The sequence below is a fragment of the Ahaetulla prasina genome, chromosome 12, assembly GCF_028640845.1.
Source record: "Ahaetulla prasina isolate Xishuangbanna chromosome 12, ASM2864084v1, whole genome shotgun sequence".
Taxonomy (NCBI): Eukaryota; Metazoa; Chordata; class Lepidosauria; order Squamata; family Colubridae; genus Ahaetulla; species Ahaetulla prasina.
Genome location: NC_080550.1, coordinates 26,844,678 through 26,871,874, shown reverse-complemented (window position 1 = coordinate 26,871,874; position 27,197 = coordinate 26,844,678). Strand labels below are relative to the sequence as shown.

The window sequence follows — 27,197 nt, the reverse complement described above, 5'->3', positions numbered from 1 at the left end:
CAAACAAACAAGCATTATTCTAGAGAACGTTTACATGGAAAAGCATCCCATCACCCAAAAATAGCAGGAGTGCTGATTTTTTAACATATACTCTAAAGATTTTGGAATCAACTTTTATTCCATTGAATTATTTAGCAATGTATAAAACATAATTGATGAATTACTATGCTCTCAATTGGCCCACAATCAACCAAATATATGCATCCACTACTGGATCCCTACACGGTTTTATTAAACAATGATAGAATTCTTGACAACATATTTAATTGGCTAAATTATCACATTAAACTAAACAAGATTGTGGTTTGTCTAACTTAGTCTTAGCATGTTTTTGCAAACTTATCTCTCTCGACTATAAACCATGGCTTGTGTCTTACTTCTATACTAATCAGGCTTAATGTGATGTATGAACCCTATATCCAATTGGCTGTAAGACTTGATCTAAATATGGTTTTGTGGCGATCCTTCTGTTTGAACAAAGCAAAGTTATCAGACGATCCTCCCAAGTCTCAGTGCTAGAAAGGCATCAACCTTTCCCAAACCCAAATAATCTGAAGCCAAAGGTTCTGAAGGCCACGTACAAAATGTTCTCCAACAGTTTTATTATTTTACAGTTTTATTATTGTGAAACTAATTACTGAGAGGATAGATAAAGGAATAAACATAGAAATACATAAGCAGACACCAACCTGAATTAAAGGGTTTGCAATGTCTCTCCTTGTCTCAACTTTTGCTGAAGTCAGTTGTCCCAACGTGCCACCATTTGAAGCTTCCCTGGGACAAAAACCGAGTCATCGGCATCAGATAGAAAGTCAGAAGGGAATCTTACAATCCAAGGGCCTCTGGATCTGACTGCAGCGTTCACACAGCTCATGGTAGCCAAGACCTTCAAATGGAGGGCGCCGCAATGCAGAACTACCTGAATACCATTGCCAGGGCTTACTCCTGGCACTGCCATGAAGGTTATGTGCCTGGCTCTTAAACTAGTTGAAGTTGCAAACCTAGCGGCCATTCAGGTGAGCTGCCCACTCTGCACAGCATAAAGGCGTGGCATAAATCAAACGGATGAATAAACCAGGGTGGGTGGGGGACACATTTTGCAATTGCACGTGGGAAGTTTGAGTGTGCACCAAATGCTCCCCAACCTCTTGGGTTACATCCTGATGTAGCAAAGAAGCAAATGGGGCGAGAGGAGGAAGAGGAGGAGGGTCCTGAGGTCTCCTCTCTCCTTTGGGTCCCAGCAGGTGCCTCGCCTATCAGAGTGAAATCTCACGGTTGTGGAAGGAGATTCCTTCTGGAGATCTCTGGGCAAAGATGTTCAACAAAGCATCAGACAACCTGAGCTCTGTATATCGGGCCTTCTCAAAAGTCATGGAAATGGTGCCTCCCCATCACAAGGTAGGAATAATTCATTAATTGGAAGTTGAAAGGTGTGTTGTTTGTTATTTTTTTAAAAAAATGGCCTCCTCTTCCCCACTGAAGGCCATCCATCGCTACTTTTCCAGAATCTGGACTTAAGCAAGTGCCTTTGACTCATGAGCCTGACATCAAATGAGCCCAGTTGAATTTATAATGGGAAGCATCACAAAAAAAACCCAAGCCCAGAACAAGGAAGCAGCAGCTGAAGATGCACCTACTCACCTCTTTGGATCACATTCCTCCAAGGGCAGAGCACTTCATCTCGCCCTTCCATCCACCCTCGGGATTCGCTCCATCCTTCCAAAAGGCTTCCCTGTCTGATGCTGCTACAATAATCCGCAACAGCTTCAGAGCCAGAATTTTGCCACTGTTATAGATGCTGTTGGTTTAACTGTCTGTCCCTTTTCCTCCTTACGTGGGGTGTGTGTGTGTTTGTGTGTGTTGCTGTGTGGGACCTGCCCCTATCTACCTGACCTGCAGCCCAGCAGTGTTTGGGGACTGAAGACCTGCTGTCTCCAGGAGCAGGGCAGTTGCTAGGAAGAAAAACGAGTCACCAGGCGGCTCGGATGGTTACTAAGCACCGTGCATCACTGCAAGCCCTCGGAAATGCTAAAAGAGGCTCTTTCAGAGCCTTTAATGTGGTGCTTTGGCGACTTCAAAAATGAATGCAGGAACAATGCAAGGGGAGGCCTCTGGCACTTCTGTTTCTCAGCTACACTGCAACCTTCTGGGGTTTTTTTGTGGCGGGGGGGGGAGTCAAAAGGTTTAGAAAGTATTTAATTTCTATTACTGCAACAAATGCCTGAAGCTGTTCTTTTAGAAACACGATTCTGGGAGGCATTAACCTTGCTTGAAGCCAAGGATTTCTTTTTCACATCTGTCTGAGGAAGGATGATGTGATCTCCAGAAGAAGGGCTGATCTTCTTATCCCTAATTCTGGATGCAAAGGAGACTTCAGCTCACAGGTACTCAGACAAGATCAGCATGGAGATGGGAATAAAAACAAACTCAAAGGAAATGCAGGATCTGCTTCTCTGCCATGGCCAAAGCCTTCAGTCTGGCAAGGGCTTCTTTCCATCACAGGATCTTTATTTCAATTCTATCCCCTTTGACTATAGCAGCTGAAAGGTACACATAACGCCCCTGTCCCTATTTGACCCCATGGCAGCTCTCTGGGGAAGGGGCTTGGGCTGAGAAGGCCAAAAGAAGAGCCAGATCCTGGACTGGAACCATCCAGGTCCACCCTGGGCTGAGAGGGAGACCCGCCCCAAAGTCGCCCAGGCAGCTTCTAGCACTGAGGAGGACCAGAACCTGGCTCTCCCTGCTCCTAGCCCATCATAAAACCGCCCTGGCTATAATTCAAGATTCTCGGGAAAGGGGAGGTTTAAAAATGCCTAATTTTAAATTATACTATGAAGCAGCTGCTCTCTCTGCAATAAGTGATTGGTTTAATTTAACAGAGGAAAGAATTTTGAATATAGAAGGTTATGATTTGTTATATGGATGGCATGCATATCTAATTTATGACAAAAAGGTGGATAAGGCCTTTAAAAATCATGTGCTAAGAACTGCTCTTCTGCGTGTTTGGAAAAAATACTCTTATAAACTAAATTATAAGGTTCCTATATGGGCAAGTCCTAGACATACAATAGAGAACATAAATATAGAACAGAATCAGGAAATGATTACATATAAAGATCTTTTGTATACTGAAAGAGGTAATTTGCAATTAAAATCTCTGCACGTATTAAAGAGGAAGGAAAAATTATACTTGGTTTCAATATGAGCAAATACGTGCTAGATGGAAGAAGATCAGAAAATTGGTATAGAGCAGAACGAGGGAAATTTGGTAAAGCAAATTAGAAATCAGTCTCAGGAGTATATAAAGAGATTTTATAATGTGTTACTTGAAATAGATTCTGAAAGGGACTTGGTAAAGGACTGTATGATAAAGTGGGCACAAAATTTTCAGGAGCCAATATTATTGGAAACTTGGGAAAAAATTTGGGTTAGAAATGTTAAATTCACATGAGCACAGAATCTGAGGAAAATTTTTATAAAATGTTTTATAGATGGCATCTAGATCCTAAAAATTATCGTGTATGTATCCAGATATGCAAGCAAAATGTTGGAGATGTAATTGTGATGGCTACATATTTTCACATTTGGTGGACTTGTAAGGACATAAAGGCCTTTTGGATAAAAATTTGGTGGATTTTACAAAATGTTTTGAAAAGAAGATAAAGTTCCTGCAATTTTTTTGTTGGGAATTATTACGGATTGTACAGTAATTGAGACTAAATTGATTTTAAATCTAATAACTGCAGCAAGATTACTAATAGGACAATACTGGAAGAAAAAGAAGTACCTACAATAGAAGAATGGATATTGAAGGTTGCCAATTTGGCTGAGATGGCGAAGATATCAGCCTTTTTGAAAGATAATACGCAAGAAAGATACTTAAAGAAATGGAAAAAATGGATTGACTATATTCAACGTAGATATCAGACTAAGAGTTATCAGACTGTTTTTGAATGATTATGATGTATTATTCTTGATTGTTTTTGGGGGAAGTTAGGAATTGATGATTGTAGGGGTATAATTAAGTTGGGATGAAAATTTTTTAGCATATGTTTGTTTTATTTTTAACTATACCTTGTGCCCGTTCCGGGAAGTCGGGGAGGGGGGGAGGGGGGTTGTGAAGGGAGGGGAGAGGAGGGGGGGAAAGGGGGAAAAAATTTTGTAAAAGTTTTTGAATAAAAAAAAAACAAAAAAAAAAACAAAAAAAAACCCGCCCTGGCTGTGGGGTCCAGAAAGACTCCCTCAAAGTCCCCAGGAAATGTCCAAGGATGCAGGGGGGATAGAACCAGTGGTGGGATTCAGCCAGTTCGCACCACTTTGGGAGAACCGGTTGTTAACTTTCTGAGCAGTTTGGAGAACCTGATCTGACTTCAACACTTTAATCATCATCCTGCTCTGTCTCCAGCCTTTTAAGGCGGGCCAGACGAGGAAGCCAAAGTCAGGCAGGCTAATGATACTTTTATTACAGAGCTTGCCAGGCTGAATGTGCCTTCCTCACTTTATCTTTGTGGGAGAAGTAGGGAGAGTCCTGACCAGGGTCTTGGCAGTGGTTGTTCCACCTGCACCGCAAGGTTCTTCCCTGAGGAGGACTAGAACATGGCTCTCCCTGCTCCTAGCCCAGCACCTTCAGCACTAACAACATGGGTTTACCCAAGGAACTGTCTGCCCATTGCTGTTTGGGTCCTTCCTTGAAGAGACCACGGAAGAAGCAAGAAAAGTCCGCAGCTCAGGAAAAATGCTTTGGAGAATCTGGGATCCCATCCAGCCTTTACTAGGCAGCCACTGTCCAAGCCTCCAGACCCCTCTGCCCCCTCACCAGGCTTGGTTTCTGTGGCCACAGCTCTCCCATCATCTCCCATCTGTCCTGAAGGACCGTTCCTTAGTGTCTACCTCCTTTCCTGCTGGCCTCCACGGCGCTTCCTCGCTGGGCTGGGGGGAGAGCCCAGATGATACTCGGGTAGATAGGACCAACATCTCACTTCCACCTGGATCTCACCATCATCTTCTGCATCCCTCTCCATGGAAAAGGTATGGGCTGAAAAAGAAAAAGCAAGGCTAAACGGTGAAGTTGGGCTTTACAGGGGCAGGGGAAGAAATGGCTTCTAAAATAGCTTTAGGGAAGAAAGGGGCATCGGTTTCCACAGAAGGGAATGTGAAAGAGACTTGTGGCTCCAGACTGAATAGCCCTGCCTGACTCAGACTCTTCTCCTGCTCATTAAACAACCTTGATGGCATCTGGACTGACAAGACTCAGAAGTCACTTGAATGGCTGCACAACTTTCTCTCGGCTGCCATATTGGCAACTGGCAGGGGACTCTGCCACGAAGGGTCTTCACTTCAGGTCCCAGTTATAGAAAAGGTTAAGGGTCTTGGCCTGTTTCAGCTGGCTGTCTTTCTTTAGGAACAAATCTCTTGCGTGCCTACAGCACAGCTTCTTCCAGAGACAACAGCAGCTTCCAGTTTCATTCTATCATGAATCTTCCTGGATAATCAGGGCTCCATCTTGACCTATTTTGTGGCTGGATTGGGTTGTTGTAAGAACAGGATGAGGGGAAGCAAGCCGCTATCAGTGGGTCTCTGCTGGTGGGACATTTGCCTCAGGTGGGACTCAGTAAAGTACTCTGACAGATATAACATCAGTATGTTTGTAAATTGAAACATTATTCTGGGAGAAAGTGGCCTTTTTGTTTCAACCATGAGGTCCTTCGATAGAGTGGCAGGAGGTAAGATGCAAGATTGAGAACATTGGTGTACTGATGTGCCTCAGACAAAGGGTGGGCTATATCACAGGTGGGTTTCAAAACCCATCGCTACCAGTTCACTCGTGGGCGCTCGTGCACTCATGCCGCTTCTGCACATGCCTGTCCAGGCAGGTGGGTGGAGCCTCCCACCACCGCCGCTACAGATTCGTCCGATTCGTGGCAAAATGGTAGCAACCCACCACTGGGTTATATGTACAATTCACTAAATAAAAAAATTAGGACCAATTTGAACAACTGAGATTCAGAATCTGAGATTCAGGCAATGCAGGACCTGTGGAAGCCTCCTTCGACTAGGCTCCCAATCATTACTTCATGTAATTAGTTGTAGATTCTTTTCATTAAAAAGGAGAAATAAATGGAAAGATAATGTTCTGAAGATCATAGCACCATCTTTTCATCCCAGGGCTCCACAGGTTCTTTGTGGAAATCTTCTGGCTATTTATAGAACCTAAAAATGTTGAGTGAGTATGAGAGCTTGCTTGAGAAAGTGTTCACAGTCTAGAGAAAAGAAAGAAGTAAAAGTAAGCTGAGGTAATTGAGGCCATCTGGTATCCAGAAAGTTGCTGGGAAGTTTGATTTCCAGAACATACATTCTCTGGCCTGGACATGCCCACTGCAGAGGGAACTTGCTCTTTCATGGGTATTGCTCCTCCATCCAGAGAAGCATCAATAAGGAGCCCAGATGTTGAAACAGCTACTCCATCTTCATATTTTCATCCGTGTAAATAAGCCTGCTGAGCCATAAGGAAGATATTGTTGCAGGCACATCAGTGGGGAACATTCCTGACTCTCAAAGGCTGGCTAGAACTGCAGATGCTCCCTGCTGGATGCTCCTGCAATGCCCAGCAAGAATCCTGGGAAGCAGTTAAGTTGGAGCTGATTTCACAGGCACAACCAGCCAAGCATCAAGTTGGTGCCAAATCGGAACTCTTCACAAAGACCATAAACTGCTGCCTCTGGTTGCTCCAGGATTGCCCTTTTCCAGCGCCATAATTGGCTGTAGTTGTTTTGGCACTCAGACCCCATGCTCAGCTGGGTCATCTTAGGATGTAGCATGTTGTGCAGAGAAGACAGTACAAAGGGCACAGGGCCAAGAACACGGATTAACCCCAATCCGCAGTTAGGAGCCCAGGATGAATTAGACTGCCTTGTTCACCGAGAAACCAGATCCGATCAGTTGGCAAGTAGTATCCAAGCCCCAAATGGTCGGTCAGCTCTCCAGGAAAAATGGATGGAGCCATACAAAGCCAACAGAATTACAAATTTGGAATACTGCATCCTAATCTGCACAAGCAGGAGACCCTATACCACTCCAAATAAATGGCTGTCCAGTCTCTTCTTAAAAACCTCCAGTGATGGAGCGCCCACAACTTCTGGAGATAAGCTGTTCCACTGATTAATTGTTCTCACTGTCAGGAAGTTGCTACTTGTTTTGCTGTCTGGCACTTTGGAAAATAGGTTCACCCCTTCATCTCTGTAGGAGCCCCTCACAACGCTGCTATCGTATCGCCCCTAGTCGTTCTTTTCGTTAAATTAGACCTATCCAATTCCTGCAACCGTTCTTTGTGCATTGTAGCCTCCAGGCCCCTAATCATCTTTGTTGCTCTTCTCTGTACTCTTTCTAGAGTCTCAACACCTTTTTATATTGTTGTGACCAAAAGTGGATGCAGTATTCCAAGTGTGGCCTTACTAAGGCCTTATAAACCGATACTAACACTTCATGTGATCTTGTTCCGGCACTCACTGCTAAAGCCTGCCAGATGAAGGACCCTTGACTGTGATCTGACGCCACAAGAGTGAAATTTGATTGGCTTTGGACTGAGTGACATGTGATCCCAGCTATTGAGAAACCTGTGGCAACTTAAAGGTTAGCCATTTTATTAGGACATAAGATTTTTTGGAGAGAAGACTCTTCTCAGATTTGGAGATGAGGTCCAGGAAAGTGTTGGGGTTGTTTTTTAAATCCACAGGACCTCCCAGTGCAGGCAGATGACTCACACATGATCCAGTCCTGCTGCAGATGTAATCCTGACTGAGGGTGGGCTCTAGAAACAGCCCTGATTGGGTCTTGGAGCACAAGAGGTGAAGAAGAGCAGGGGCTGCAAAAAGAGCACGAGCAGCCAAGCAAGGAAGGTCTCAGATGGCAACAGGAACGGTGGAAGAAACACCCAGGACTCTGAATGCCAACTGAAAGTCCCTCCCTTGGCTCTACCTGGCTCCCTGGCTGCTCTGGCCAGATCCTGCTTTTCGGATTCGCAGCAGGCAGTACACACACGTCTTGACTTCACAACAAGCAGAGTCACCGGAGACTTTGGTAGACGCTGCAGGGAGAATCCCTGCTATTCTCCGGAAATTTTAAAAACTTGACATTTGCCTCTGTTGAAGGGACTGCCATTCATGGGAACTTCTGCAGTTTTGCTCAGTTTGTTAGTCCTTAACTGCGCTGCTAGGCTCTTGCTGATTTGGGGCAACCTTCGTAATGTGTTCCTACACTCCAGCTCCCATCCTCCCCAGCAGAATGCCACCTCTGCAGAAAGAGCAGGAGAGTGATGCTTCTCTCTCCCCAAGGAGTGGGGGGCAATGAAGTCCGAGGGGAGGCGCCTCACTGGCCTCATTCCCAATGGGGCAACCTGGAAAAAGAACAGTCCCAAAATGTTTGCAAGACCCACTTTCACAAGGCACTTGCCCAGGAGGTTCTCCGTTCTCTGCCCCCAGGGCCATGCAAAGGATCATGTCTGGGCTAGGAGTGAGAGGTCGAGGACTGCATGCCCAAAATCTAGGGGCAGGGGGTGGGTGGGTTGCCAAGGCAAACGTCAAAATGATTGCATCTAATTTGCATTTTAATCACATGTAATTAAAGTGAAATACAGTTAATATAGTGCATAGGGGTTTTTTTGCCTGTCAAATTGAAATACCCTTTGTGTAACAACTTCTGGGGGTGTCTTAACCAAGATTTTCGGGGTCTCACAGGGCCCAGGGATCTAAGGAGGTGGGATCCCACCATAGTGGCTAGGCCAGGCAGGCTGTGAGGCTGTATCAGGTGCTCTTGTGCCTTGCGGCAGAGGCTCTCACCTGGCCTGGAAATGATTTGCAACCCACCTTCTGCAAGACCAAGCAAATGTCAGGATGCCCCTGAAGTTTGAAGGTTGTGGCAGAAGACTAGGATAAGAAGGAGTGTCAGCTAGATCTATGTATTCCGGCCCTCCAGGAGAAGACACAGCAGAAAGCTCCATCTCCACCATCTTGCAGGTGGCCAAGACTACAAACCAGATGAAGTACTTCAATAGAGAAGGTGCAGACAGTTATCCACAATGCACATCCTGGCTTCTTAAATAAGGCTTTGTGGCCATAGAATCTTTTCATTATCCTAATGAAGGAGAGTCGGAGTAATCTGAGTCCCATTTCCTGCTAACCTCTTGGTTGGTTGGGGGTTCCCTATGTTGCCTAATCACCCTAACTGATTTCCCTCATTTAACCCCAAAGAGAAAAACATTGACAGATCCATGACAGGCAGGGAAGCGAGTGGTGCAAGATTGAAGTCCTATGGAATCTGCCTCTGGCTGACTTTGGGGTACAGAAAAATTGATGTTAAGTTTGGATACTATCAGTGATTTCATTTAATTTCATTCCATTCAGTTAATTTAGATTTTACTGGATTGAGTGAATGCTTCCCAGAAAGCATCAATTTGATAACTGAGCCTACAGTGTTGTTGTGAACACAGCCAACGTTGACATGACAACAGGTGGGATGGAAGCCTCCGTTATTCCAGAAGAACTACAGCTGATGGGACACAGGAAAGATGTAGGCACAGCTGTTGCTATACTGCAAGTATGGACACATTCAATAATGCGATTTGAAAAAGAAATGAAGATTCAAGTACTGATTAAAACTAATTTTATCCAAGCAAGCCCCCAAATTAGCAGTTTTTGCTATAAACGTTTGAGGCACAGCCAATCCTCAATTTTCAAGGAGAGGCAGTAACCCTAAGTATGACCATCAGCTGGAGCCACAAAGTTCCTAAGTTGTCCCTATGTTCAGTGTGACTTTAACCAGGGCATGTGACCTGTAGCTAAGAAGACCTTCAGAGGAGGAATGATCTTGAAGGCCACAGTCCCCAATCCTCCATAGGTTGCTTTTTTCATATACTTGTAACCCAGAAAAGCATTTCACATTCAAAATCTGCTATAAGGTTTAATTTATTTTATTTTGGAAAAGAAACCCTCTGAACTCTGGTTTTTCATGATTCTGACTCAATATGCACCCCCAGAAGTCAGGCTGGCTTCACTTGGTTCATGGAAAGAGATCTCCAAAACCATCCGTGTCCATTTGTTTCAGGGGTGCTAAGCCCCTTTGCTTGCTGAAACAAAAGGAGAAGGGAGGAAAGTTAGATGACCGTGAACTCCTTGGGCTGGAAGAAGGGCAAGAAGGCTGGCACTTTCTTCACAGGTAAGTGAGCGGGTGCTGCTCCTCAGGTGGGCTGGGCTCCACTTGCAGTTGCCAAAGGGATCTGGGGCTGGAAAGCACCGGCCTCTTCTGGGCAACCAAAGAAATGAATGGAATGCCTCAATGGCTGTTGAATTTGTTAAAAAAATGCAGTTGGCTGCTCCCAACAGTGGCTTTTTAGAGGACCATCTCCCAATACTAAGTGGGAAATCACTGCCCTTCTGCATGGATCCCTGAATCGGATCCCTCAACCAACCAACCAAACTTCCCTTTCTGAATGGAGATGGCAACCGTTGGGACTCGCTGCTTGAGCTGGATATCTCTCAGAAGAGAACGTTCATCCTTGCATGGAATTGAAAATCAGCAGATGGGAAACTAAGGGCCAGGCACTTCATGCCATGGTTTGCCCCACTGGATGAATTCATGTAATGCCACACTTGTGGTTTAATGTGTTGCCTAAAGCCTTGTCTGAACCTGGGCTCCACTGGCCTTAAAAATGTTCCATTCTTGCAAGGGATTCCTTATTCAGATGCATCTAACTGAAATCCTACAGGTATATTAAACTACACTTTCCACCACCTCCATCAAACAAGGTCCCGTTGTCCATACAGTGGTTACCCAAACATCTGCAGCACACAAAGCCAGACACGGCTGTGAGATGTGACCTCCACAGCCCTTCTCCCAGCCTATCTGATACCCGCTGACAGGACCTCTCTTGAACATGGGCCTCTGTGGCTCAGGCTGCTAATGCAGTCTGTTATTAACAGCAGCTGCCTGCAATTTCTGCAGGTTCAAGTCCCACCAGGCCCAAGGTTGACTCAGCCTTCCATCCTTTATAAGGTAGGTAAAATGAGGACCCAGATTGTTGGGGGCAATAAGTTGACTTTGTATATAAATATACAAATAGAATGAAGACTATTGCTAACATAGTGTAAGCTGCCCTGAGTCTTCGGAGAAGGGCGGGATATAAATGCAAATTAAAAAAAAAAAAAGATGGAAGGCTCCCCATGGGATGGGGCTGCTGCCAGGCATCTTGAAGGAAGAAGAACTGGGGGCCAGCCATGGCTGCCTAACAAAACAGCATCAAAGGGAACCAAGACTGGACTTACTTTCTTTTTCTCGGCCCTGGACTGTGCTCTTCGTTTGCTGGGGGGGGGAGGGGGGAGAAAAACAAGCAGGAAGGCAGTTAGTGACTGCCCTCTCATCTCTTTCACCCGCTCCCATTGAGAGACAAGGGCCTTCAAACCAAGAGAATATTCATGCCTGAGTCTATGGAAGCCTGTGGAATCACCCCTCCCTTCTAGTAGCCAGAAGAAGATGAAGCAGGTAAACAACATGTTGGACTAAGAGCTGATGGGTTGCTGGGTGAACACCAACCCTGGTCTTGGCTAAACTTCTTCTGAAAATGAGATTCATCCAGCAAGCAGAGGCTTCTGGATTTTTGAAAAGTTCCTTTCCTTTCCTTTCCTTTCCTTTCCTTTCCTTTCCTTTCCTTTCCTTTCCTTTCCTTTCCTTTCTCTCCTCTCCTCTCCCTCTCCCTCTCCCCTTTCCCTCTCACGCATGGCCCCTGCTTGAAGCTTGATAGGGACCCAAGGCCAACTCGCTGCAAAGCAAGACCAGCAGAGCGAGCAATCATTTCTCCAAGGCCTTTGGGAAACCTGTTGGCAAGACTCCACTGACCAAAAGAAACAACCAATTTCCTTGACGGTTCATGGAATCTGAGGCATCTCCATGGGTCTTTTTCTCAGGCAGAGATTCTCAAGGACCTGGGAGCCCAGTTGATCCCTTTTGCTCCTTGCTTCCTTAGAGAAGTGGATTCTCTCTCTCATTAAGTTCCTGCTAAACAACCTTCTAGCTTCTCTCTTGGCCTACACAGGCTAAGCTAGTGGTAGCTCTGGTTGCAATTGTCCCAACTCCATAACCTGAGGAGGTTTCCCTACTTACCTGCCCATCTTGTTTTGTTTTAGTGACAGGCTGGGGCATCACTTTCTCCAGTCCCTGAAGGAAGCACTTGAACAGGCTGTTGGGGAGGGAGAAGGGTCTCATTAGAAGGACATCCAACTTCTCCCCAGGGGGCCTTCCTGACAGGCAGCACGGCAAGTTCCCAGCTCTTGTCTCCCTCCTCCGCTCAATCACTGGGGGCTCGCTAAGACTTGTGCTGGGGCTCTTGGTCCTCCCAGGGGAGAGTGGCTACTCTTGATTGCTCCTCCTTCCTGGTCAAACCATCCCTGGACTCAGAGAAAAAAAGCAAAGGCTTTTTACAAGTCTATTTTCTCTAGCTCCAAATCTTGTGATCCTTTATGTAAATGTGAAGTGAAAAAATAAATGCATTTTCTTATTTAAAACTGGGTTCTTTCCTCTTTCTTGCTTCTCCTATCTCCTTATCAGAGCTTAACAAATATTTTTCGTTTATTCTGTTTTTTCTCCATCATCCGCTTTGTGCCCGTGATCAGACCCTGGGAAATGGCAGGGAAATGGGGGATGGGATAGGCTCTCTTGGTGCCGTCACCAAAAGTTGCTTCTCACCTGCCAGGTACCCCAACCACCGCTCGGCAGCCTCCACTCCTCCAAACCCTAGTTAAACCAAGGCTGCAACCCACTGAGCATCCACCTGGCCGCTTGGGCCCTTTCTGACTCGGGGTGGTGGTGGTTCTGGAAGGCTCCCCTACCTTTGGGCTCCGTTGCCTCCAGGTCCCAGGGGAAAGAGAGGAAGGCTGAGGTAGGACTGCTTGTCCGACGAGGCTCCACTCATTGCTACAATGGAACTGGGAGGGCTGCCTGGGAGGGGGTCACTCTGCGACGTCGCTCGACGGCTCCCTTTTAAGTCAGCTGAGGATAATTTACACACAGGAGGAATTGAGGCCGGGGCTGTGGTACCACCAAGTCATCAGAATGCTTTGGTGTTAAAATTCCATTGTAAACACTCAGCATGGCTTTCATGGTTTAAAAAGGCAATGCACAAAAGACAGTTGTAAAATCAACACAATTAACATCTACTTTAAAAATAAAATATAATTATTTTTTCTAAATAGAAAAAGAAACATCTTTGCCTGACTTTCCTTCTCAAGGAAACCTGAAAGTAGAACTGATTCCAAGGACTAATGTGCAGCTCAAAGGCGGCTTAAGGGACAGAGAAGCTCCGAGGTGCTCGGCACCAAAGAGCCAAGGTAGTGCAGTGTTTAGAGCGTAGCACTGCAGGCTGCTTCAGCTGACTGCTAGCTGCAGTTCAGCTGATCGAATCTAACCGGCTCCAGGTTGACTCAGCCTTCCACTCTTCCGAGGTGGGTAAAATGAGGACCCAATTTGTTGGGGGCAAGAGGCTGCCTCTATAAACCACTTAGAAAGGGTTGTAAAAGCACTATGAAGCAATATATAAGTTTAAGTGCTATGGCTATTGCTATGAGTTTTCAGGGTCAGGACAGGGCAGATTTTCTCCATTTTCCCAGACTACCAGGAGTGAGATTTGGGTTTTCAGTTGCAACATCTTCCCTGACTCTGAAACCTCAAATATTCCCTGATATCAAGGCCTGGATGCCTGTTGTTGATTATTCAGTTGCTGAATTCATGGCTCTCTGCTTAGCAGTTGTGAGAAGTGTGAGTTGTCAGATTAAACGGCCAACAGTTAGAGAGGCTTGTTCCTGGCACCATTCAGGGAAGTCCATGGAAAATATATAAAGCCAGGACTCACCCCCGTCCCAACCAGGATAAATAAATCAATGTTGCGTCCCATCAGGGTTTAAGGATCACCACCCAGAGGGTTAGTCACTCACCTTCAGCAGCTCTTCCTGGGGTCCCTTCCTGGTGCAGAAAGACAGAAGAATAAAATGAGCATCCAAATCGCAGGGCTGCCTCAGATCCCCCAAGAACCAAAAAGGCTATCATGGCCCCCACATACCTGGGGTCCAAGGGCTCTGAGGAGTGTATAGCAAAGGTGCAACAACTAAACCTCAATTGCTCTGAAATCCATTGATCAGTGACACACATTAAAGTCATATTCAATGCAGGTGTTGTGTCTTGCCCGCTCTCACAGCAGCCGGGGCCTTCTTATCTGCTCCCGAACACGGAGGAATGTATGCCTCCCGTTCCCAGTCCTGGCTCCATGCCCAGACAAGCTGAAGAGGAGGGGGCACCTCCCGGTCCCAGCCCCGGCTCCATGCCCAAGCAGGCTGCAGAGGAGGGAGCACCCCCCGGCCCCAGCCCTGGCTCCATGCCCAGGCAAACGGAGCAGCTAGACCCCTCCCCCTCCTCCACAGCATATGAGCCTGAGGAAGGTTTATTTCCAACAGCTGTTGATTGGAGTGACCCTCGCATCAGAAGATTGGATAGGCGGAGGCAACAGAAGAAAGGGAGGGGCAGGCCTTAATGAGTGCTGAGTCATGAAGCCACACCCCATGGCCTATATAAAGGATCTACTTTCTGGCAGTCTCTGAGTCAGGCAAAAGTCGAACTTATCTTGCTGAAGTCACTTTCTGGTCTCCTGCCTGCTCTGAGGACTTTGCTAGGACTTTGGGCAGAGCTGCAGAGGCAAGCCTGATTCGGATTTCCCTGACCCGGCCGTCAGCGGAGGAGTGGGACACGACAGCAGGTTCTTCAGCTTCTTAAGCAAAGAAGTTGCATGAGCTCAACTTTCTGTGTGATTAGGAGTACTGGCCATGGAAATCCAAACACGACAGGTGTAGGGGTCCAGCTCCCCCCCCCAGCCCCCCAACAATATACACTTTGGCAACAATTAATTCTCCCCCTTTGTGATCTAGATTGGCCGTGTGTGTCAGTGTGGCCCTAGGAGAAGACACACCGCACAGAAAGGCCACTGGGAGCAGGCAGAAGCTTCGTGGTGACAACTTTCTCCTGATGCTTCAAAGTTTGACTGAATTGGGGTCTTGGCTGGGCTGGAACTCACCGACTTCTGCAAAGCCTTTAAACACCCAGGTGGAGAAACTGCTCCAGCTCAAAAATTCTCATTGCGCATTATCATAATCAAGGTTTAGGAACATGGATTTTACACAGATATGATTTTCTATCCCTGTGGGTTTTGCTTAAAGGTACCCAAAAGTCCTTGATTTCCTGGCTGGATAAATTAGATGATGCATTTGCCTCCCTTTCACTCACCTCATCTTTTTTCCTGTTCTCTGGCTGAGGCATTATTTTTTCAAATCCTTCCATCAGCCAGGTAAATACTTTCTCCCCATTGCTGGAAAGATAAAAGAGCCCTGATTAAGAATTGAGGCAGCTCCCCCAGGTGTAGGGACTCAGGGCCTCTGCTGTAATCAACAAAAGTGATCCAAGCCCAGCCCCTCCCCCCTCCCCCGCCTCGGCCCTTTCCTGCAGCTACCACGTTAGACGTGGGTGGCTGGGTGGGCTCCAACCCACCAAAGATTTCCCAGGGGCCCATGGAACTGCATTTGCCTCAGAGATAAGAGCACCATAGAGGTCCAACTTGGAAGGTTTTTTAATCTAAGGCCAGAGGAAGCTTACCTGTTATTTGGGGTGACGCTGGATTGCACTTCAGACTCCTCTTCTGACTCGAGGACCGTAATGACTGAAAAGGAGAAAGGCCTGATGACCCCATGCATGGAAATGCAGCCAAGAGCTCTAGAAGTCTATGCAGGCCACCTGCTTCTTCCAAGAAAGGCACGTGACCGACATTTACCTAATTCCTCCTCTTCTTCATGCAAGCTTTGGATTTCCGTCTGAACACAGACAAAAAACAGTCCTTGTTACCACCAGCACCACGGTTCCCGCCAGGAATTAAACCTCCAGAGAGGAATTCAAAGACAGAAACCGGCGCGTCCTGCCTCACCTCTTCTGGAATATCAATGCTGGCCTCCAGGACCTGGGACCTCTCCGGCAGCTGTGGGATCGTCTTCTGCAGCCTCTGGGAGAGCCAGAAGAGCCAGCCCTGGCCAGCCCTGGGAGGAAGCGGGAGGAAGCTGGTGTGGAAGCGCCAAGGACTGGAAGGAACAATGGAGCAGGCCAATGAGGTCATTTGGCCAGAACTGCTCTAAAATTACAGGCAAAACTGCAGCTCCAAAACTGCGTCCCAGCCACCTCGGAATTCCACCCTGGGCCCTTCTTACCTCGGCCCTTCCTGCTAATACTTTGACTTTTGGGCTCTCAGAAGGCAAAGCTGGCCCAGGCATGGCCTCTTCCCCTTTTTTGTCCTATATAATGGATTTCAGCCAGCAAAGTGATCCTTTCTGCACCCAGAGCAGACTGACCCACATTGGACAGCCATCCATACTGTCCCTGCAGGTGGTCCAAGAGGCCTCTGGGGAAAAGAAAGTGGCCCCCTTCGCCCCGAAAAGGAAGCAGCCGGTACCTTTCCCTCAACAGCCACAGGTCCACGATGCCCAGGCCTTCTTCTGGGATGGATGCTATATGGAGAAAAAGAAAAGCTGCTGAATCTTTGGGGTGACAGCAGCAGGGAGTCTGGATGTCAGCTTTGGAAGCCATATTAGACCGGAAGCTTCCGGGCTGCCACTTTTTTCTCCTGTATGGGAAAGTAGGAGGTGAGGGGATTTAGTAGAGGGGTTGCCATTAGACGTAACAACATTCTTCCTGTCGGTCAAGGTCAGGCCGATCCTGCATCTGGAGAAGGAGTGGCCGGAGTGCTGTCTCGAGATGGGACAGTTGGTGATTGGAGCATGTGATCAACTGAGGAGTGAAGGGATGGTTTGGGGGGTCTTGATTTACTGAGGGAAAACTCGGACCTCTCAGATTCGGGTTTTCCCAGATGTGCCAGTTTACCTATTCTAGTAAATAAAACTTTGAAAAATGCTTGCTTCAGAGTTTTTACTTGGAGTTGGGGGGTTTTCTGGAATGCTGATATTAACCTGAATCCCCCTAAAGCATAACGGCACCCCAAAAGGGGGCTATCAGGGGTGCTGAGGCCCAGCATCTACCTAAACCTCAGGTGGTGCAAAGACTCAGTGAAAATGGAGGAGAAAGAAGAGATCGCAGAGGGGGCCGTGGGGACGGATTTATTGACACTGTTTTCTCCTTCTGAAGAAATGGTGCGATCCATTGAGGCTATAGAGGAGGCCCGAAGGCTAAGCGCTTGGCCCAAGGAGTCAGATTCCTGGAAAAGTTGCCAGTCTGATCCAATTCCAGAAAGGGGACAAGAGGAGAGACCACCTGGATATCGTGCTGCTTCCAGCCCAATTAAGTCGCCCCATAAGCCAGAGTGGAGAAGGGGGACAGCTTTGGGATCCTGAAATTCCTGGGACTGGAATCTGTTGCCCCCATCGCGAAGCCAATCATTAACCAGGCTCCCTGAGCATTTTGAACGGATGGAAGTGGGAAGTTATGCACCCCCACTCCCAACCTCCTCAAGTGAGATGGAGCTTAGTGCAAACTACGTTCACCTTCTCCGATCCAGGACCTGGCAGAGGAATTAGCGGGGCACAAGCACCTCTCTACCCAGCCAGGGATGAAACAAGGAGCAGCTCAGCATAGCATGGCCATCCAGCAGCTAGGAGATATCAGACGCAGCTGGCATGGGGAATGCAAACCCCCCCTGCTGGCCCCCTTCGCCAGCCTGCCTTTGTGTTACCTCCTGCTGAATGTATCCTCCCAGGCTGGGGATTCTATCCCGGCCAGGGGTGGGGCCAGTGCCAATGGTATCCAGCATCATCTGCTCCAATTTTCCAGGGATCCCCATGGGCCCATTATGGCCCAATGATCCTAGCACAGTGGGGGCTAATCCAGCAGCCAGCTGGTGTCCCCCCCTATCTGCAGCCCAAAAAGCAGCTCAGCTGCTGGCCCCTCTTCCTCAGCAGGCTGCCGTCCAACAACCAGCAGCAGCTCCGCCACAGGTTCCAGCTCAGCCGCGTGTCGCCAGGCCCAATCCACCTGTGAGGCAAACACCATCCCGCTTCAGAGCAACATTTGATGGTATGCCTGCCAAACTGGCTTATTCCCTCAGCAGGGTCTAGGCTCATATAGATCAGTATGGAGACCAACACGACTCAGATTGGGACTTGGTATCAATGACTTCTGATGGGATGAATGAAGGGGAGGCTCCTGAATGGATAGCCCAGCTGCACAATGAAGGTGCTGTGGAACTAAGTGAAGCCGATGGGTTTGTTGTGCTGCTCCGGGCCGGATTTGAAGACCCAGACCGAATCAATGAAAATGAAGCCACAATAGAAGTGATGAAGCAAGGTAATTGACCCATAAAAGACTTTGTAAGGGACTTTAGATGGGTTGCGAACTGGGGAACTGGGGCATTGGCCGGACCGTATACTCCTACACTATTTTAAAGAAGCCATTGATCAAGAAGTCAGAACAGCCCGTGGGGGTCGGGGTGTGTGTGTGTGTGTGCCTGAGTGACTGCACAACTGGTATACCATGTCCATAGCTCTGGGCAGAGGAATTCACCCCCACCGCAAAGCTCCAGCAGAGAAGCTGCCTCGGAGAGCTTTAGCTAGACGGCCCCTTTTAAAGCCTGCTGAAGTCTCCCACCCACCCACCTCAACCAGCAGGGGTGATTAAATGCTATCTGTGTGGACAAACGGGACATCGAGCTTCTGAGTGCCTGGCTCCTGCTCCAGTTCCACCACAACGTCCGGCCACTGCGACCCGAGGCAGAAGGGCTCCAAGGAAGGCCCCAGACACCAATTGATTTGCCAGACAAGCTATAGAGGTTCCCCTCCCCATTGGAGAGAGCAAGGAACCTCTGGCCAAAGAAGCTCCTTCCAACGAGGCTAGCAGAGAAGGGGACCCAATGGTGAGTTCACCCATCCCCCCTTTTCAATTAAAGTGAGACTGGCGGTGTCAGAGACAGGGGAGCAAGGAGAACTGCCAGCAATAATAGATACAAGCTGTACCAGATGTTTAATTGGACTTCCAATTGTTGAACAAAACAAGAGCCTTAAAGCACCCAATTAAATTTCACCGGGTGGATGGGACATTAATTGGAAGAGTCCCAGTCACTCAAATTACAGAACTGGTTAGATTAGAAATTGGAAGACATCATGAACTTATACAATTTATAGTAACCCCAAAGATGTCAGAATCTGTCATACTGGGCCTGGCTTGGTTGGACAAATGGGCCCCCATCATTAAATGGGAAGGTGGATACCGGAAAATCATAATGGGTGTTGTCCCCCATCACTCCTCCTTAGGAATGGCCAACCCATAAGGGCCAGCTGCCGGAACCAGCAGGTTTTGGGGGTTTGATTTACTGAGGGAAAACTCGGACCTCTCAGATTTGGGTTTTCCCCGATGTGCCAGTTTACCTATTCTAGTAAATAAAACTTTGAAAAATGCTTGCTTCAGAGTTTTTACTTGGAGTTGGGGGGGTTTTCTGGAACGCTGACAAAGGCCCCTTGTGAACCTTTCTCCGCACAAAGCACTGCCTTAGGTGAGAAGCCTAATTTTTTTAAAAAAAAGAAGCTGAAATAATATCAGGGTGAAAGGGCCCACCGGACATCTTGTGAATAAGTAAATATTGCTCCCAAACTGGGAAGGGGAGACCCAAAGGAAGGAAAGGAGTATCCCAGGAATCAAGTATGACTTTTCCCCACTGGGACCGGGCAGAGCACATCCTGCGGGACTGGCAGAGGGGAAAGGACTGCTTTGGGATGTTGAGGGCAGCACCTGGCAAAGCCTGGGCACCTGCCCACCAAAGCTTTGATGGGGAGCTGAATTACCTTCTGCTGGATTGCAGCAGCCTCCTTCTGGCAGCTTTAAGAAAAGAATGAATTACATGAAACATCAAACAGTGGAACATGGAACAGCCAGCAGGAGGCCCCGACTCCATCCTTGCCAGTCTCATAGTTGTGAGTGAATTCTCCAGTGGTTCCTGAGAACATCAGCCCTTGAGGGAGGGAGGCCAATCTGGTCAGCTCTTCAAGGCAGACCAGACCAGGAAATCAAAGTCATATGTGCCAAGATTATTTTTATTATACAGTCATAGTAACAAAATCTTGCAAATCTCCCCTCCCCACTTTATCTTTATAAGAACTAGAGGGGGTCTCATATGAGACATTTTTTCAGTTATGATTCTGGCTCAGACTCACGTTACTTTTATCTTTTATCTAACTGCTATCTTAGTGGTCTCTTTTCCTCCTGTTCCTCAAGGTGATTCCTTCTGTTGACTGCATTTTGTGACTGTTTAGTTACAAAAACAAGCTGAAGCAACAACAAAGGCTGATCCAGGTTCAGGAACAATTGAAGAACGAGTGGCAGACCCAGGGTGGCCTTTAATGTGCCCACTGACTTTGAGGACACCCAGTGCTGGAGATCCTGATCAGTAGGTCCCATCCTGCTCCGTTCTTCATCCAACCTCTTTCCCAATTCCCAGTTCCCTTTGTGCTAATAAGCAAAGTTGAGATGCTGGAAACACCATTGGATTGTCCGCTCTGTTAATGGGTGTGTGATACACACACACTTGGACAAAGGACTTGGTTTCCTTTGGTTGTCCTAAAGGGTGTTGAACTTCAGCTGCTTTCGTTCCTGGGCAAATTAACGGAGGTTCTCTCCACACCAAGTGGGGTCATCTGCTGGCTAACTGTCTCAGAATAAAACGAATAAAGCAAAACAGACTCTGGAAGTTCTATGCATCGTGGGATCGCAGCAGCTCTTTATCCCATTAAGCCCCTATATGGTGCATGTTAGGTGAATGCAGCCACAGCCTGTTTAGCCACCAGCAGCCAAGTGGCCGGTGCAACTTCGGACCACGACACAGAATGACCCGAGTGTTATTCCCCCACTGTGAGTGGTCCCTGAACGGTCCACTTTTCCTTGGGAAAAATTGGAGAACCAATTGGTCCAATTGGGTTTTGCGCTCCCTCGTCTGGCACTGGCATTCTGTGCAGGTAAGAGGACTAATGGCTATTTCGAGGCAGCCACTCACCTTCTTGGCAAGTTCTGGTCTGTCCACAGCTGTCCTCTGTTCCACTGGTGCATGGATTTTCACAGGAGGCTGGGGTACCACCTTCTCAATCCAGTCGAACATCCTGGCACTGGCAGAAGGCTGAATCAAGGGCAGGGTGCAGCGTTGACCCAGGGGAGACTCAGAAATTGGATGAGCGAGAGAAGCTCAGAGATCAAGGAGCAACTGGAAAAGAAACCCCATGGGGAGGCATGTTGGAGGAGAGACCAATGGTTGGCTTGGTTCAGAGAGGGCCACCGATGCCAGGCCTCCCTGCATCCCTCTTACAGCCTCCTAGAAGGACAGGGATGGCTGCAGGGAATGGTCCAAAAAGTGCAGCGGCTACAGTGATGGATCCATGCTCTGCCATTTTTAATAAATCCACCTGCACTTTCTGGACCAGGACCTGTAGAGGCCCCATCAAGACACCTGGGCTGCCTTTGCTTAAGTGCCTGGCAAGCCCTGCTCCACCAGCCAGAGATCATTTGGCTCCAGTTATCTATCTCAGCCTCACTTGGAAACTGCCTACCATATTCCTCAAAATTGTCTCTGGAGCCAGTTGGGCCTTTTGCCCCTTAGGCATTGCCACACTGTGGCGAGTGGCTGTCATATTTCTAGGGCAATTGCTGTAAAATCATGACAGGAGGCTCCGGATGATGGCAGGAATGGTCCAAGAAGTCAAAGGGGCAGCCACAAAGCAACAATTGAAGCTCCACCTGCTTTTTATGCATGGCACCTTTATTGGTGAAGCTGTGCTGCGCACAGATCATTCTGAATTGGGTCTCCATAACAGAAAAATGATCTAGAAGGATCCTGATGGCCAGGGAATGGCTGGTCCAGTGAAGCTCAAGCCCGAAGCCAAACCAGCAGATGCAAACACCACATTCCGGGTTCAACCAGATCACCCCAGTTCCTAAGTAGAGGCGGTAGCGCAAAGCAATTCCCAGTGAGGTCCTCAGGACAGCTCTCTTGGGTCGTGGCTAAGGATTTTAAGTTCTGTGTACAGACCTGAGAGCCAAGGGCCCATCTGGGAGATGGTTGAGGCTTTGGCAGCAGAACCATTCTGGCCTCTTTCATTGGGAGGAAACTGGCCAGGGATGGAAGCCCTCAAGGAAGCAGTTCTGGGTCAACTGCCAGAGGGCAGGGACTGCTTGCTGAAGCCCATCAGGGGTTTTGTTCCAGTTCGATCAGCTCCGGTCTAAAATGTTGTGGACTCCTTTCCATTACCAAAGATCCAGCCGCAGCTGCCATTTTCACACCCTCCATGCTACCACTGGCTCTTTCACCAACTGGGGAAAAGGGAGGACTTGGGTGGCAACAGCAGAACTAAAAGATCCCAAGAGAAGAGATGACAGGGAACCTTGCTTAACATCTCGAAAGAAAGTCTCTCAGGAAAAGGTCCAGAGTTTCTCTGCCATCCATGGCACCGAATAATGGACTTGCCATGGAATCCCCGAGAGGCAGATTCCAACCAAAATCTATTCAGCTAAGCCCTTTGATAGCAGAACCAGGTGGGCTTCCATCAATGGATGCATTCAGATGGCAGCTGGAGAGCATTTGCTGGGATGTTTACAGAAGGGAGATGGGAATTGCAGGAACGGACAGACAGACGGACACATACATGCACAACCGCACATGCACATGGACAGATGCAGAGGAGGGGTGATGGGGGGGTCAGAAAAACTATTATCAAGCCGAGAGACAGGCTCAACTGTTATGATGGCTAAAGACCACCAGATCCTCAAGCAGAGAAGCAACTTCCCATTTGCTTCCCCTGCACAATGATCTGTGGTCCTCTTCAGGTGGTCACCAAAGTATTCCCCCCCAACCACAGCTCATCACCTGCACGTGGGGAGCAAGGCCCCAGCCCCCTCCTCTCACCGTAGTGCCGTTCCGGGCAACATTTCCCCCTCTTCTCCCCAGATACAAGAACTGGCTGGTCCCCTAAAGCTGCCCATTCTTTCCTCTGGCGGAAGCAGCTCTGAGGGCTACTGTTGCTTCAGCAGGTGATGGGGCTGAACCCGGAGGTGGGGAGGGAGCTGCTTGGAAGCCCAAGCTCCTCGCTTCCTGGGAGGGCTGGGGAGGAGTCCCAGGGACCTGGAAAGGGGCTCCAGGCAGGCTCTGGCAGCGCTTCCTGCCAGGGCCACACTTACCCGCAGCAAAGCCAAAGGGAGGTGCCTGGCTGCCCCCTTTTCTGTCCCAAAGAAAGAGACCAAGCGAGGCAGATAAGATGGCCGTCTGCCTCCTCCTCCTGCTCCTCGAAAGAAGTGATCTGGGAAGCCAGCTGGGCAGGGGATCAATTAGCTCAGAACAGAGGGTGCAAATTGGATTAAGGCAGCAGGCTTGGGCTCAAAGCCCAGAGAGCTGCATTACCTGACCTACACACACACACACACACACACACGTGTAGACAACGGCCTTGTGTAGAAGGACACGGTCTGCGGGCAAGGGAAGCAGGTCGTGCATTGCGGGAGCATTGCAAGAGGAAACCCGAGGGCCCCGGGCCCCTGACAGGGAGCCTCAATGCTGCCAGCTAAGGGCAAAGTCCCTTCCCATTACTCTCGGGCCACCTGGATTTGCATCAGTCCTCCCCCCTCCCTCTGTAGGGGAAGCCTGCCGGACCACTCCCAGATAATCCAAGGATTTTGGCTGTTGCTTCGGTTGCTAGGCGACGAGGCCTTCTGCACCCTCAGCAAATTGCAGCTGGCTTAGCACTGCTTCCAACTCAGAGTAAGGCACAACATAAAAACAAGGACGTGCAATCAATTAGAACCAAAGAAATGCAAAATGATTACAAGATCCAAATAGAGGACATCACAGCCAGGGGAGTCCTAGCCACCCTCTCCAAGACTTACCCGGTTTCCATGGCCTTTCGGAAGGCCAGCATCGAGAGATGGATGCATACATACATACATACCAAATGTATGGTTACATTTGTAGAATGTAAAGTCAGCTGACTTACTTCTTAGCAGTTTATCTAATTGGAAGGGTTGGCCTAGCTATTTAGGCTCCGGATTGTCTCCGTGGAAACTAGAATAGAATGAGACTATTGCCTTATACATTGTAAGCCGCCCTGAGTCTTCGGAGAAGGGCGGGGTATAAATGTAAACAAAAAAAAACAAAAAAAACTACAAATGTGATTATTAAATTATAAATAAGGTATGAAATTCCCCTCCGAAGGTCCATGTTTGTGATGGCTCTCTGGAACTAGTATTTGATATTGCTGAGTCAGTTGGCTTATCTTTCTGAAAAGTACATGGCACCAGTATTAATTGTCTAGATTACATTGGAATATCCAGCTTGTGTTGTTGCCTAGAAACTCAGACGGAGCTGATGGTATGCCCAGAATTTCAGAGAAATGCCACATTTACTTTTGCAAATAAGTTTTTTTACTCGCCTGAAAATATAAACCACCAAGAAATTATAAATATATAAACCACCATATAAATATATAAACCACCATAGCCCCTGACTGACATTACTCATACAAATATGTTAACCTCACTACTAACATGGGCTTCCACTTGCCCATATCCTCTCATCTTCCTGGGTGACCTAAATCTACCTCTCATTAACTGGATAACTAATGAATGTACAACTGATCCAATCCATACTACACTGTACAACGCTGTTACAAACCTAGGTCTTGAACAACTTGTAACTAACAATACAAGACTCAACAACTGCCTTGACCTCATCTTCTGCAACAACTCAAACTCAATTTATGGACTACAAATTAAAGAACTTTTTTCCAACAGTGACCACTGCATGATTGACTTTCGTCTCAATATACGTCCTTACTTAAATCGTCATAACAATAGTATTCCTAACTACAACTTCAAAAAAGCCAACTATGATCTTATAAACAACAATCTTTCATTTCTGGACTGGCAAAATCTGTTCACAACCTGTATAACTGCTGAAGACCACTATAGAGTTTTCCTACTTGAAATCAATAGAGTCATTAAACTATACGTACCACAAATGACCACCATGATCAGGAAAAGCAAACTACCCATATCAATAAAAAAGCTTCAATCAAAAAAAAAAAAATCCCTCTGGAGAAGAAACAAAAAGGGCTACGTAGCAAACTTCAAAAACTGCTACAGAAATATTTGCAACCAAAATAAAAACTGAATGCACCATTTACCACACCAAGCAAGAAGAAGACCTTCTGCGCACAAATTCCAATCGTGCTTTTTATAATTTTGTGAACAATAAACTTAAAGAATCAAGATCCATCCCACCACTAAAAGAATCTAACGGCAAAGAATGTAATGATGAAACAGTTAAAGCAAACCTCTTTAACACATTCTTTGGCTCAGTCTTTGTTAATAGTGATGGCTCATATCCGACATTCCCCAATCGTACCAAAAATGAGTACAACAATTTAACACATATAGACTTCACAGAAGATAATGTTGAAAAAGCTCTTCACAAACTGAAACCATCTTTATCTATTGGGCCTGATGGACTATATGCATACTTCTTTAAAAAACTTTCCACTGATATAGCAGAACCCCTAAGCATAATCTTTGATAAAGCTTTCACGACTAGTTCCCTTCCCAAACTTTGGTCTCTAGCCACAGTCATCCCTATCTTCAAAAAAGGAGATCCCAGCCTAGTTGAAAATTACAGACCAATCTCTCTATGCTGCATCACCTGCAAAGTCATGGAATCAATCATCAACCAATCGGCTTCCGGTGGTTTCGTTTTCCCCGAGAAGGACGCCTGGAATGGCGTCCCGAACTGAGATTCTGTAAAAGCTGGTGAAACAGCGGGAGAACGGCTGTTAGCCAGCTTCAAAGCTTTTCTCTGGGTGAAAGAGAATTAGCCAGAGCGGCTGGAGAGCAGAAGATTGCCCCAGGGGCTCTGCTTTCTTATGCAGAGTCTCGGAGGGCTGCCTGCATAACCCAGCCCCACTCCAGACTCGGCTCGATCCTGTTAATTAAGCAGGACAAGAGGAAAACGCCCACCTCTGCTCAATTGATTCCGTTTTGAATAACTTCAAGCAGACGGGGACAAATACAAGCGATCGATTACTGGGGAAGCAAGAAGAGAGCTGACTTCTACTCCTTTTTAAAAGGGGAAAACTTTTTCTCACTTGAACTTAGTGAAGGAAGAAATGGCGTCTGAAAGGAAGTGGATTGGAGGCTGCTTGTGAGAGAAAGCGAAGTTCGTCTTCGTGGATTTTAGCTGAATAGAAGCTTTCCAGAGGAGGCAAGGTGAAAGTTTTTATTTTACAACTTTAATTGGAGACTTTTTGAGACTTTGAGATTTACTAATTTTAATTAGAGACTTTACTTAAATTAAAATGGCTTCTAAGCCACCAAAAGCTCCCATGACGAGAAGGGGGTCTGAAACTAATTTAGAAGATATATTAAAGGAACAGAACAGAGTTTCTGAAGAGCGATTTAAAGAAATTATGAATAATATTCATGGTGTGAAGGATCAACTTAGGGAAGAAATTAAAGAGACTAATAAAAAATTAGAGAAGATTTATTGATGGTTTTCAAGGTTTGGCAAAAAATTTGGAAGTAATGGAGGATAAAGTGGAAGTAATTAGTCAAGCAAATCAGTATTTGGATAATAAAGTTGGAGAGCTTCAAAATAAAGTGGATAAAAATGAGGATCATGTGGTGGTATTGCAATATAGAGCGTTGGAGAAGGCTTTGAGAATTAGGGGTCTTCAAGACCGAAGGAAGAAGACCTTAAAAAAGTTATATCAGAAGCCTTAGCTGAAATGTTAGGCATGGACCCTCGAGAAGTTGATTTTCAAATTGATAAGGCATATAGGGTTAATTCTTGGGTAGCGAGGCAGAAAAAGCTCCCAAGAGATATTGTAATTTATTTTTTAACTTCTACAATAAGAAATCAGATTTTGCAAGCTACATACCAAAAGAAATTGCAAATAGCAGAACAGGAGGTGTTGGTTTTGAAAGAGATCCTGCTAAAATGTTAAAGGATAGAAGGATTTTAGGTTTTTACACAAGAGCTTAAGAAGCATCAGATTCAATATAGATGGGAGGTTCCAATTGGTTTAACAGTATTTTTTCAAGGCAGGAGATATCGAATTGATACTGAATTGAAAGCAAAAGATTTTCTTTTTAATGTA

General features: G+C 46.9%; 1 protein-coding gene across 18 annotated transcripts in view; it reads right to left on the bottom strand.

The window, feature by feature from the left end:
* CNGB1 (cyclic nucleotide gated channel subunit beta 1) overlaps positions 1-27,197 on the bottom strand; it is a 77,173-nt gene that overhangs the window by 24,394 nt on the left and 25,582 nt on the right. For 4 of the 18 annotated variants that reach the window (XM_058154735.1, XM_058154734.1, XM_058154737.1 and 1 more), the window contains 13 exons: positions 21,065-21,268; positions 19,860-19,893; positions 16,526-16,580; positions 16,007-16,157; positions 15,857-15,896; positions 15,682-15,745; positions 15,316-15,397; positions 13,977-14,004; positions 12,876-13,035; positions 12,151-12,226; positions 11,316-11,352; positions 4,891-5,035; positions 690-774 (listed from right to left, as the gene is read on the bottom strand). In XM_058154735.1, the coding sequence (XP_058010718.1) occupies positions 690-774; positions 4,891-5,035; positions 11,316-11,352; positions 12,151-12,226; positions 12,876-13,035; positions 13,977-14,004; positions 15,316-15,397; positions 15,682-15,745; positions 15,857-15,896; positions 16,007-16,157; positions 16,526-16,580; positions 19,860-19,893; positions 21,065-21,166 (1,059 nt within the window). In that variant the 5' untranslated portion in view covers positions 21,167-21,268. Of the gene's footprint in view, positions 1-689; positions 775-4,890; positions 5,036-11,315; positions 11,353-12,150; positions 12,227-12,875; positions 13,036-13,976; positions 14,005-15,315; positions 15,398-15,681; positions 15,746-15,856; positions 15,897-16,006; positions 16,158-16,525; positions 16,581-19,859; positions 19,894-21,064; positions 21,269-27,197 lie in introns of those variants that run through there. The other 14 variants (XM_058154742.1, XM_058154738.1, XM_058154743.1 and 11 more) reach the window with 8 other exon arrangements.